The 13,087-nt window shown below is 42.6% G+C and overlaps 1 protein-coding gene across 2 annotated transcripts in view; it reads left to right on the plus strand.

Moving 5' to 3' along the window:
• Nucleotides 1-11,428, plus strand: part of LOC137296803 (protein Wnt-5a-like) — a 206,788-nt gene extending 195,360 nt beyond the window's left edge. For both annotated transcript variants that reach the window (XM_067828662.1, XM_067828661.1), the window contains exon 5: nucleotides 8,778-11,428. In XM_067828662.1, coding sequence (XP_067684763.1) covers nucleotides 8,778-9,239 — 462 coding nt within the window. In that variant the 3' untranslated portion in view covers nucleotides 9,240-11,428. The remainder of the gene's footprint in view (nucleotides 1-8,777) is intronic.
• Nucleotides 11,429-13,087: the final 1,659 nt, after the last annotated feature.

A 13,087-nucleotide genomic window follows, 5' to 3' on the forward strand; every position in this document is an offset into this window, starting at 1 on the left:
CCTCTTCCTTACGTCCATCTAACGTCTTCAATGAAGTCCTCGGTGACGCTCCTCTTATATGTCTTTCCTGACCTTCACCTAAGCTCCTCCATGACGTCCTACCTGGCGTCTCCCTGATGTCCTCCTAGTGTCTCCCTGACGTCAACTATGGCGTCCCGTGTCGTCCTCGCTGACGTCCTCCCTGACACCCCTTGACGTCCTCGCTGACGCCCCACTGGCGTCTACCTCATCTGACGCCCTCTACCAGATCTCGTTAGTGTAAATGTTGCAATTGTTGTAGCGTTACTTTTCGGATGAAAAGTCATCAGGTGATCACTGTTGGAGAACGTATACCAAATGCCGACATTTACTGATCATAGTTTACAGTTTTCGAAACCCATCAAGATCAAGATCGTGTGTCCATACTATCTGTAGAAACAGTGTAGACAACAGGCGTGAGTAATCGATGATGATAAACACATGTTCATTAATTAATTTTGTTACGGAACATAAACGACATGGCATCTTAATGAGTGGCTTCCATGGTTACCTCCCCTGAAGCCCTGCATCTGTACCCATCACGCCAAAACTGCGTCTTATCTTGGAGCGTTTATTGTCGAGTTTACGCGTTATTATTTAAGTACTTGTTGTCCCACGTTACCCTCAAATGCTGCATAAAACTTTCAAACGTTACGAGAGTGCACTTGCTATGGCTTGGTCACCGGATCTCATTCTGGCTGTGCTAATCTGCAGATAAAAAAAGCCCCGAAAAACTACCTTTTCCTTTTTGAGCATATGAAATCTGACAGGAGATAAGATAGACTTATTGGTTGCTCGTATTATGAAAAAAGGGAACTAAGCGTTCAAACCAGAATCAACTGATGGAGGTCGAACATATCTCCTTGTCATTTTATTCAACTCTCGCCAAAGCCGCCAACGTTCTAGCCTTTCATGCGGTACAAGCTTCAAGCCGTACTTCTCTGTAAGATGGTGCATGCTATTATCCAGATTATCAGTCTACTGATACACGGTACATGATTCTAGGTAGGCTATCAAGCCCCTAGCCGTATCTCGTTAAGACCTTACATGCTAATAACCAGGCTTTTCGTAGAGATACAAGCTTCTAGCCGTTCCTCTGCAAGACCATACATGATTCTATCCAGGCTCTTCGTAGAAGTACAAATTTCAAGCCATCTACTGATAGAAGGAACACTCGTCTTGCCGCTCAAGCTTGGTAACAGTCAACTGTATGACAGTTCTACGTGTAAGGACTAGTGTGCGATATATTCATGTACACCTCTTACAAGTAATGGTTTTTGGTCGTGCTACCTCAGTCTGGCTATATGTTCTCAAGATAATCCAGAGTTTACTGTGCGGTGGAAAGTGAAATGACATTACCTGTTCAGTGACCGAGGGAGGCAGGGACGCCCCAAGGCTTTCAAGAAACTTGCCGTTTTAGAGGTTTCCATTCATGGCTAATTACTATCTTTGACATAACCTTCTTCACTGTTGGCAACCCGACACTCCGAGCGGTGCTCTGGTATTATTCCTGTCGGACATCAATTTACTAAGTAAGTCAACGTATGCAATATTGCATTACATTTCATGGACATTAGGTTTTCGGCGTCTGACAGTGTCAGAAATGTTCTGCCATACAACAAGGCCTGTAGCAGCAGGCTAAGATGGCGTTGTGTCGGGTGTAGGGGACTCCTACGTATAACACAAAATGACCTTTAATTCAGCGAGGTCGGTGCTTGAACGGGTACTGTTACATCTATCGCAATTTGAGAAGCTCAGTGTAAATCGTGTCTGGAAATTGACAGGTTTTTCACCCCGTTGCGCAATGGTCTAATGCAGCAAGTGACGATGTACAGAATATCAGGGAAGGGGAAACTTGAAATAGAAAAAACCTGGTGAACTAGTAGAGAATGTTGAGGATGAAGATCAGGAGATTAAGTACTAGTGATTCTTGAGAAGTTCTAGTGAATTCTCAGAGTCAGGAGATTAAGTAGTAAATACTGAGAGTCAGAGATGACAGGTGAAGTACCGGTGAATACTGAGAGTCAGAGATGACAGATGATTACTAGTGAATACTGAGAATCAGAGATCAGGAGGTTTGTTATTTTGCTAAAGCATTTGATTCACCCCACGACCCAAACTTTAGACTACCGTCTAAGAATCTTTGTTGCCGCTTATCAGGCTCCTCGTTGACCTTCTATTTGAGGAAACTCACTATGGTCGATCATAAGGCTTCAAGGGGAAGTGGCAGTTCACAGGTTTTAAAGAACTAAATACTTGTGGTGGTAGATAAATAGGTGGCCTCTGACTTTGATTTAGCGGAATATAATGTAAATCATGATTTCTGAGTCAGATGACGGGATATCTACTTTATGTATAAAATAAACACGATAAGGTGTTATCCAGAGTTGCTGGTCGAAAATGCCCACAGCCATGCAATCAACTGGGTTGGTCATGCAGTGTACTGTACAAGCAGACTGCTAGAAGGAGCCGAATGTTCTTGGGTTTGTTGTTGTTGTTCCAGGAATTTCTGACAGGTAGACCAGGCTACATTCACGCCCGACAGTGGGCGATCTTTAAAGACCATTGCATAACTTACTTTTCACGTAATACAATCAGGTATATTATGATGATGGTTGATTAAAAGCAGGATCTGATATCATCTTTGAATCAGGTTGAGGAAGGTATTGCTCAAGAGTCATGTTTGCCACAAGCGTCACATGTTTCCTTCAAGGAATGTGAGGACCACTCACATTCTGCTTTGTTTCATGAGTCAAGTGAAGGATGTTGTCACAACTTGCATCAGCAATGAAAGTTCTCGATTTGTTCAATGTTTTTCTCCAAACTGGGGAGGTTTATTATGACAACAAGACTGTTGGATTTTTTTCCTGTTAAGTTCCTGATTTCTGGAGAGGGCAGCAGTGAGCTACCTTCTATAAGACTAACCACCTTGGAGAAATTGGAGTAAAATTGATTATTCCAACTGTGGATGTTTATTTCTGAAAGATGTATAAAGGGACGGACGCCTGCCCCGTCATCCCAGATAATCCACCAAGAACGGCCTTGACGTGAACACCACAATCTTCTCCAAAAATCTAGAACATTGACCGCTGACATCATTCCTCATGCCATAGTCAACATGTCATATTCGACCGTTGTATTTACTACTGCCGCTGTAATCGCTCAACCTTTCACTCTTCATGTGTCGTCAGTGAAACCTTTTTTTTGACGAAACAATGGACATTGCACTGTTGTTTATGTCTCAGTAGAACACGTTTATGTTGTTAGGGAAGAAATGGACTTTGCACTGTTGTTTATGTGTCGTCAGTAGAACAGTTTTATGCTGGTCAGATTGGGTATGTGAAAGTGAACAATGATGTGTTTATGGCGAGAAGATGATCATCATGACGCCTCTCACCTGTCGAGCACTCGGCCAACAATACTGTCAGAGTGTGAGCAGGTAACAAAAACTAGATTGAAAAGTCATTTCCTTCTTTCAAATGTCTCGTATCCATAGAGCGCTAAACGTCAACTCCTCAAGCATAGAGTGAAGGTACTTCTGCCTCCTTAGTCACATATGACAACCCAGACCCGAGGAGAAAAACCTTGCCAATGAATGAAAGTCTGACACCTCTGTATTTTCTAAAAAGAGTCCTAAAGTCACCCACCAATACCGCAAGCAATAACACTTTTGAACGCCACAGAACAGGAGTCGGCTAGTTTCAATTCGAACTATTCCACCCCAATGAATTGCCCCAACTCTATTTAGTTGAGGGCATTGACTAGCGGCTCAATAGGTTTTCTGTGGGAGTCGCCTGCACGTTGGGAGGCTGGTGATAGCAAGAGGCCGTGTTGGGCTGCTTTATCTACCGAACAATGCCCAGACTGCTTAATACAGTGCGACAAACACTCCACAGTTGAAAAGGCCTTTCGGGTAGTCACAATGTTGCCGGTCCCTGCTGCAGCGATCTATAGACAGCATAGTGGCAGGGATTTAAACTTCATTTCAGTCAAGTATTAATACAATTAAAGTCTAAGAAGTGTGGGAATCCAGTATAAAATGCTGCTAAGACAAATTTGGAGTTAAAAGCGTGTGTGCGAAGTATAAATCTAACAGAAGGGATGCTAGTCCTTGCTTACGTAAATATCTGCTTCATCATGAGGCGTTAGAGCCAACTAGACAGGACAGTCACGCGTAGCAACATTGCGCTATACAGTCTCCCCATAACACCTGAGTGTTCACATAAGGAGCCCACTCACTATGTAACCCCTCCCCATCAAACAGTGTGTCTGTCTTCACACATGGAGTCCACTATGTCACCCTCCCCATCATACAATGTCTTTTCCTTCGCACGAGGGGTCACCTATGTCACCCCTCCCCATCATACAATCTCTTTGTCATCACATAAGGAGTCCACTATGTCACCCCTCCCCATCGTACAATATCTTTGCCTTCACACGGGGAGTCCACTATGTCACCTCTCCCCATCATACAGTGTGTCCGCCTTCACACGAGGAGTCAACTGTGTCACCCCTCCCCATCATACAATCTCTTTGTCATCACATAAGGAGTCCACTATGTCACCTCTCCCCATCATACAATGTCTTTGCCTTCACACAAGGAGTCAACTGTGTCACCCCTCCCCATCATACAATCTCTTTGTCATCACATAAGGAGTCCACTATGTCACCCCTCCCCATCATACAATGTCTTTGCCTTCTCACAAGGAGTCACCTATGTCACCTCTCCCCATCATACAATGTCTTTTCCTTCACACAAGGAGTCCACTATGTCACCCCTCCCCATCATGCAACGTCTTTGTCTTCACACATGGAGTCCATTATGTCACCCCTTCCCATCATACAGTGTCTTTGTCTTCACACAAGGAGTCAACTATGTCACCCCTCCCAATCATATGATGTCTTTGTCTTCACACAAGGAGTCCACTATGTCACCTCTCCCCATCATACAGTGTGTCTGCCTTCACACAAAGAGTCCACTATGTAACCCCTCCCCATCATACAATGTCTTTGCCTTCACACAAGGAGTCCACTATGTCACCCCTCCCCATCATACAATGTCTTTGTCTTCACACGGGGAGTCCACTATGTCACCTCTCCCCATCATACAGTGTGTCCGCCTTCACACAAAGAGTCCACTATGTCACCCCTCCCCATCATACAATGTCCTTTCCTTCACACAAAGAGTCCACTATGTCACCCCTCCCCATCATACAATGTCTTTGTCTTCACACGGGGAGTCCACTATGTCACCTCTCCCCATCATACAGTGTGTCCGCCTTCACACAAAGAGTCCACTATGTCACCCCTCCCCATCATACAATGCCCTTTCCTTCACACAAAGAGTCCACTATGTCACCCCTCCCCATCATACAGTTTGTCTACCTTCACACAAGGAGTCCACTATGTCACCACTCTCCCTCACAGCTTCTCTGTCTTAATGTGTCACGTCATCCGGCCCTGTCCTGAGGAAATGCCAATCAGCCCGAGGAAGAAATGTTAAAAACTGGCCAATAAATTACGAGTCCTATCAGCTGCAGGAACGTTCAAGGCAGTAGCATGTAATTATGTGAATGAATTATGACATATTTTCAGCCTTGAGTCTGCTGAAGTGAAATGTGTTTGACAGAACTGTCCCCAGACAAAATGAATAGCGTTGACCTCAGGTATGTGATCAGTTGACTCCCTTGACTCCACCGCCCTATCATGCTGAACCCTTCCAGATTCCCTGACTTTAGTGGGTTACAATATGTAATGTCTACCTTCTCGATATGTTAGATTACGTGTTGTCTGTCTTCAGTAGGTTACACTACATATCACCTGGCTTCAGTAAGTTACATCACGTATTGCCTGATATCAATAGTTTTCATTACGTATTACCTGACTTCAGTAGGGTACATCACGTATTCCCTACCTTCTCGACATGCTTCATTGCGTATACCATACCTTCTCGATATTTGCGGTATGAATTCCTTTACTTCCAACGGAAGCGTGGTACCACACAAGCAGCCAGACGAACACCATACAGTACAGAGATAATGGGGCGTCGGCCTCTTATGTTTGCCAAGTCAGGCAGTACACATGTGTCCGATCGTGCATATCGAACAGTTGACGTATCGAACAGTCCATAGTATCCAACAGTCGGGCATATCCAACAGTCGGGCATGTAGTATATTAGTGTGGTGTATCAAACAATATGGTATATCAAACAGTGTGGTATATCAGACAGCGTGGTATATTCAATAGTGCGGTATATCAGATAGTCGGGTATATCCAACAGCTGGATAAAGGCAAGACGAAAGTCGCTCTTAGGATTTGTTCTATGTTATGCGTTTAGGTTTTATCAAACGGTTAAGAAAGGGTAATGGGATCCAGTTGAGCAACTATGACGTTAGTCAAGTCTTCCATACGGAAACAAGTGGAAAATGAACTGAAAAACAAAAATGTATTGCATGACAAGCAACGTTTGATGAAGGTACCTTAATCGGCGTGGTGTTTGTCGCATGCTGTGACGGTGTGAACGGCTGGCTCACATCTGTGAAACACCTCCATTGTCAGTGTGTATGATGACTAGGCACATCTTGCTTTTTGATAAACATAATGTTCACGTCCCGATCACAATTAGTGCGTTCTCTGTAAGTTTCATTAGAACATATTTTTGTCTCCTTTGCATTATAGATTGGTCCAGTTTTATAGACAAGTTCAACTCAGTGAGCAGAGACAGTCTGCATGCATCTAGATGCGAGTGATAGAACTCCCTAGAAGACTTGTCACACTAAACAATGTGAGATTGTGAGACCTCATAGAAAACATGTCATCCACACATATGTAATTAATGCTTCATGCTGATTCAAGTCCGATTTCATCTGCCAATCACTTAAATTTGAATATGTATATAAACATCAGTCAGTGAATGGTGGGAGAAGTACACGAATACTTCCATTCCGGTCGTCAATAAGCATGTTGCATTATACTCGTGTGACTGTCACACAAGAATGGAAACATTGAACCTTTATGGCCCATAATCAACCAAACAAGATATGTATGTGATACGTGATTCAGTCTGCTGGCAGTACATCCACCTATTTGACCCCAAGTTTTCAATAGCGTGTACGATATCTTATAGGTTTACGGCAGCTGAACTATGCACAGAAAGACATGCTTTTTCTCGGCCAGCGTTATACCGTAAGAAAGGACGGAGAGTCAGGCAGTTTTTTGTTCGTGTATAGCACTTGGAAGATAAAAAAACATGCCTTGCAATTCATCCTTCGGACTGCTTTCTTGTAATTCAAATTTTTAGAAGCTGTCAAATTACTGAGAGCCTGAGTATACTCATGAATGACTGTGTATATGTGCCCTTAGTCATCAAGGTAAGATAGGGTTCTACTGTGTACAGCTCTGTTGTGGGCGGAAAAAAGACTTGAGCACAAAACATACGGACCAACTTCATTATCATTCGCTTGCGTCTATTCACCTGCTGATAGAATATGGATTGATTAAAGAAAGAGGAACTACTCTAAAAGCCTTATTGCTCCTGTTATCAGCATTTCACATGAAAAGGGGTACATTTTCCGAAATGTGTTTTGATGATCGAACTTCCGTCGTCAAGAATTTGAACAATTTCAGTTTGCTTTATCTTGGTGCTTGTCTTTATAGCAAGCTTGTGCAGGGCGCCTTCCTGACATTCGTTAATCAGGCATGTATAGCTGTAGAAGAATATATGTTGGTAGCTTTGGATTCTATAGTACCTGAAGAATGTGGAAGTAATGGTAAAATGTGGAAGTAATGGTAAAATGTGGAAGAAATGCTAGAATGGGGTAGTAATCGTAGAGTGTGGAAGAAACTGTAGAATGTACAGGTTATCATTTTTCGTGTTAAATGGCTGTAACCGGGGCCCGCGGGCTCTCACTTGACATGGACCTGGGGAAACCACGTGATTACCAGACTGGTGTTTACTTTGGTATGCGAGAAATGTTAATCCAATATAAATCAAATGCTGAATGATGCACGGTATTAGATTGGCATTTCTGGGGGAAAACAGGTAGCAACTCCTAAATAATGGACCTTTTGTGAGAACGTTATTTAACGGGATTAGTTTGGTTGCGTACGTTTCAAGAGAACACCAATAGCTACATCAACTGTGTGACAACGTAACTACACAACGTGGTTATAGGTTAGAATAAAACGTATCTACCGGTGAGATATCCACCATGTCTGCTGCAAGTACCCCTGTTCAGATGCAGGTCTGCAGACTGTATGCAACAGTACCGATCACTTGGTGTGCACCTTTTTATAACACATCATCACAAACTTGGCAAGGACGGTGCAGAACGCAGATGGCTGGTGATCCCTGACGACCTCCCGATACACGCCGAATTCCATTTTAACACTTTTTTGCGACAGATTCCGAAAACGCATTTTTGTCTATTTCCGTTATGGAGGCCGGGATAAAGATGCAGCCCTGAGCTCATTTCCAAAATTAGATTTCTGCTAAAGTTTCTTCATACAGAACCAAATGTTACTCCCAATCCACGATCCACGCTTGCCTTGTTTCAGGTGAATTGCAGAGAAAGACTGTAGGTGTATGACGCCCCAGCTTCCAATATCCCTACACATGCAATGTGATTAGTCGGTTACAACCACACAGTTACGTAGACAAGCGTCATGTTCACAAATGATCATTTACTTATGCTTTCTGTTTTTATATGTCCCCTTTGTAAAATAAATGTGAAGTAGTAACTATTCTCTTACATTTCCAGTCGGTGTACAACTACGCCAAAGTAGCGTGCAAGTGTCATGGCGTGTCCGGCTCCTGTAGCTTGAAGACCTGTTGGCAACAGCTGCCGTCTTTCAGAGAAGTTGGGGACCGTCTCAAAGATAAATACGATGGTGCAACAGAGGTCAAGTTCAACAAAAGGGGAACAAAACTAGTGCGCAAAAATAAACGCTATAACCGCCCATCAAGGGAAGACGTGATATATTTGGACGAGTCGCCCGACTACTGTACATCGGATCCTGACACGGGATCCTTCGGAACTATTGGTCGTGAGTGCAACAGAAACTCCGAGGGGATGGATGGTTGTAACCTGTTGTGCTGCGGTCGCGGATACAACACTTTCAAACGAAAACTTGTTGAACGCTGCCATTGTAAATTCTACTGGTGTTGTTATGTGCGCTGTAAAACATGTGAGCGGATAGTAGATGTCCACACGTGTAAATAGTGACGTCATCAAGACGTGAGAATGACGTCATTGACTTTTTGGAATAACTGAATTCATTCGTAAGTATGAATCTCTCTCCCAGTGGAAGGTGTCGCTAGACGAGTACATTGTCCGGGTGGACAGTGCAACACAAAATGCGCAAGATGTTTCCTGTGACAACACAAGGATAGTATTCTGACCAGCATCATAGGCAAGGATTAAATACATGGATATTACGGCGATGAAACATGATTTTCTCAGTTGTGTTACACATGTGCCAGGGAGCACGCGCATGTTGTCATGGTAACTCTCTACTTGGCAGTGATGTGACAATCACAGTAAAGATTAAAGTGCGTGGTTTGTGCTGAACAACACAGTCCTTACTACAAGTGTTCACACAGACATTGTTCACCATAGTCGACCTTTAGCTCCTAAACCACAGTGGAACAGTGGAATAGATACAACACTACAAGAGCTCGCCATCGGTTACTGTTAACACATAATTTATGTATCTATTCTCTATCTAGTGCTGAGTAATGTGGATTTAGTAACTGTAAGTGTGAGTTTGTACATAGTTTGACACAAGCACCTGTGGGTCCTAGTATGTTGGAACCACTAGATATTACTGCCACTCTGTACTTTATCAACGTGTTTCATGAGTTGCTAGGTCAGTAACGGACGAAATGTTTGTATATATTAAAGACCGTAATCAACAAGTACGAGATATTTATTAACCTGTAATATATTTGCGAAGGAAACTACAGAGACCAATGCTTGCACTGATATCTAGCGGACGCCATGGCAAGGGTTAATCCAGGGTTAATCCAGACTTAAAGCTGGTCACCCGGCTCCATCTGGCTTGTCTCTATTCGTACGTTATAATTGCATTTAGTTTCTGTTTCTCTCAGGTAGAAATTGTGAAACCGAGTTCACGGATCGATCATGCACGTATTGTTAGAAAACTGAAACATTAATTCGGCTACATTCGATATGTGCAGAAACAATTTAAAAGAAAGCACGCAGGCGATAACACCCTTAATTCTAACTTGTACATATTTCCAGGATGTTTATGTTGCAAAAGCATGTAGTTACATGAAGAACTAGACCCGACCGAGACAGGTAACTCATAACTGCATTCACTACCTGTTGCGTAAAGCGATCCGTGAATTCAACAGCCACTAGCAATGTTCATTGGTCCATAAGTGTTATATGGACGCGTACCTGTACATAATTCTGGTTATATTTATGACCCATTTATCATTGCACTGTAACATCATGGCACCACATATTCATCCAACCTTTCTACTGTATTCAAGTTTAGTTACCTGGCAACAAACATATCACCCTTTTAAGTTTCAGTATCATTTGGAAATGTTTACTCGAAATTGTTGACTTATTGTTACAAGAGGGACTGCCTTAAATCTTTGCTCTAAAATATTTTATGCATATGTAGAATAAAATGAGTTCATTGAACCCGACATTGACTTTGCTGGGACAGTACCCCGGACAGTGGGGTTCCCAGGTAACGTCCCTGTAGGATAGGATACCCCATGTTTGCTGTACGATATTATGTTATGTGCCCATCTTCACCAGCATTATGTCATGACTTAGCATCATCTCTGTGTTGTTTAACTCTGTTGCTATGATAATAAAATGGCTACAATATTTGGCCAGTGACGTAATTTGTACATCTAAGTCTTGTTGTATAGATACTGTGTACAAGTCTACAGGGAGATAACTGTTTTAACGAGAACCTGTCACGTGATCCGGGCAATACCCCAGTGTTCTAGTGTTTCATAGTGACTATCATTTTCTACTTTCACTGTTGAACCGAACAAATATAGTTGACAAAAACACTGTTGTTACGGCAGTTTGATATTGTTTCCTGTAACTGATATTTGGGGTTATTAGCAAATACAGTTCACTTTAAATGCATTGCCATGTCTATTTTATTTGTATTCTGGGGATATTGACAAGCATAATATCATCTACAATAGATTTATTTCTTGAAATGTTATTATTTTTTTATTATATACCTAGTTGATGTTTTAGCAAAAATGTGATTGCTAATTTCAGTTATCATAATTCTGTATTCAGTCATTTTATTTATTTGTAGACTATGAAGCCTCAGCTACAGCTGACAAGGTGTAGTCTGAATCATCCAGGGTATGTAAGTCATTAAGATGTAAATAAAATATTAGAACAAAAAACAGACGCATGTATTAATTCCAACTGGACACTGGAAGACGCTGGATGAATGTAAGAGTCTGTTTGTCAGTGTTAATACTGGACACGGGAAGACGCTGGATGAATGTAAGAGTCTGTCTGTCAGTGTTAACCCTGGACACGGGAAGACGCTGGATGAATGTAAGAGTCTGTTTGTCAGTGTTAATACTGGACACGGGAAGACGCTGGATGAATGTAAGAGTCTGTCTGTCAGTGTTAACCCTGGACACGGGAAGACGCTGGATGAATGTAAGAGTCTGTTTGTCAGTGTTAATACTGGACACGGGAAGACGCTGGATGAATGTAAGAGTCTGTCTGTCAGTGTTAACCCTGGGTACGGGAAGACGCTGGATGAATGTGAGAGTCTGTTTGTCAGTGTTAACCCTGGGTACGGGAAGACGCTGGATGAATGTGAGAGTCTGTCTGTCAGTGTTAACCCTGGACACGGGAAGACGCTGGTGGAATGTCCATGAATCTACATATGGTCCACCTGTCCTCCAGTACCACCATGAGGAGACTGAATACCACTCAGACGTCCTGGAGAGTGTGAATCTGACTCTCTTCCAGTACCATCAGAATGCGACTGTATCCGGCTCTGACGTCCGGGGTAGTGGGAGTCCAAATCTCCTCCAGTACCTTCAGAAGGAGACTGTGGGCTATTCAGATGTCCTTTACACATGCATAGGCTCAGAAAAAAATATGGCAGAGGGTTACTTTGTCTGATGAAGTCTTTATCTTCTTCGCTGTAGGGGGTGCTACCGTTGTCGAATAATAGATGAAAATAGGTGGCGGCATGATCTGATGCCGTCGCTGGTCTGGAGGGAATGTAAGATGGGGCAGATTCCTTGTTGCAGTAAATAGAAATGCTCGCCGCGCAACTACATACAACATATGTAAGCATCGGAACTACATATTGGCAATGCTGATATACAGAATGTAGTACATTACATCTCATCATATAGTTTAATTTCATTTCAATACGCATAATTGTAATGATTACGAAACGGTATTGACAAGTTCGAAATAGTTTGAACAGTATAAAATATTTTGCGAATGAGCGAAAATGTACATATTCCATCACAGGCTGCTTGACAGTCATGGGGTTGAGGAACAATACACTGAGTGGGACCCTCGCCCTGTAGACAGATGCAAACATAAACCTGTAAACTGGTTAACTCCCAACTAGGAGTGGCCATTGAGTTAAACATCATATGTTTATAGGAAAAGGGATCTTGATGCATTTCATGCACACATTCCTCCGATATGAGAGAAATAGACCAGGTCCCTTTGTTGGACGTTAACAAACACCGTACCGCCAGGCTATATTCAACGCACTTTATAAGCCAGAAAGAGTATTTTTGTGACTAAATGATGTACCCTAAATTGGTTTTAAAAAGCTTCACAGCTATTACGTTTGTATGGTACCACAGGGTACAGGTCTAAGCGATGTAACAAATGGGAAGATCGGGTCAACAGTAAAGAGCTGAGGAGAGCGATATCTTCAATGTTACGCAAGGTCAGTGAAGAGTAGATAAGTAGAAGAAGATATATTGGTAGGTGTTGCTCATATGTGATAGACTAGGTTGCAGATCTACACACGAATTGCTATTGCTCGCTGTTGTAACAGTACTGTCGGGTTGACT

This window comes from Haliotis asinina, chromosome 9 (genome assembly GCF_037392515.1).
Source record: "Haliotis asinina isolate JCU_RB_2024 chromosome 9, JCU_Hal_asi_v2, whole genome shotgun sequence".
NCBI classification, from domain to species: domain Eukaryota; kingdom Metazoa; phylum Mollusca; class Gastropoda; order Lepetellida; family Haliotidae; genus Haliotis; species Haliotis asinina.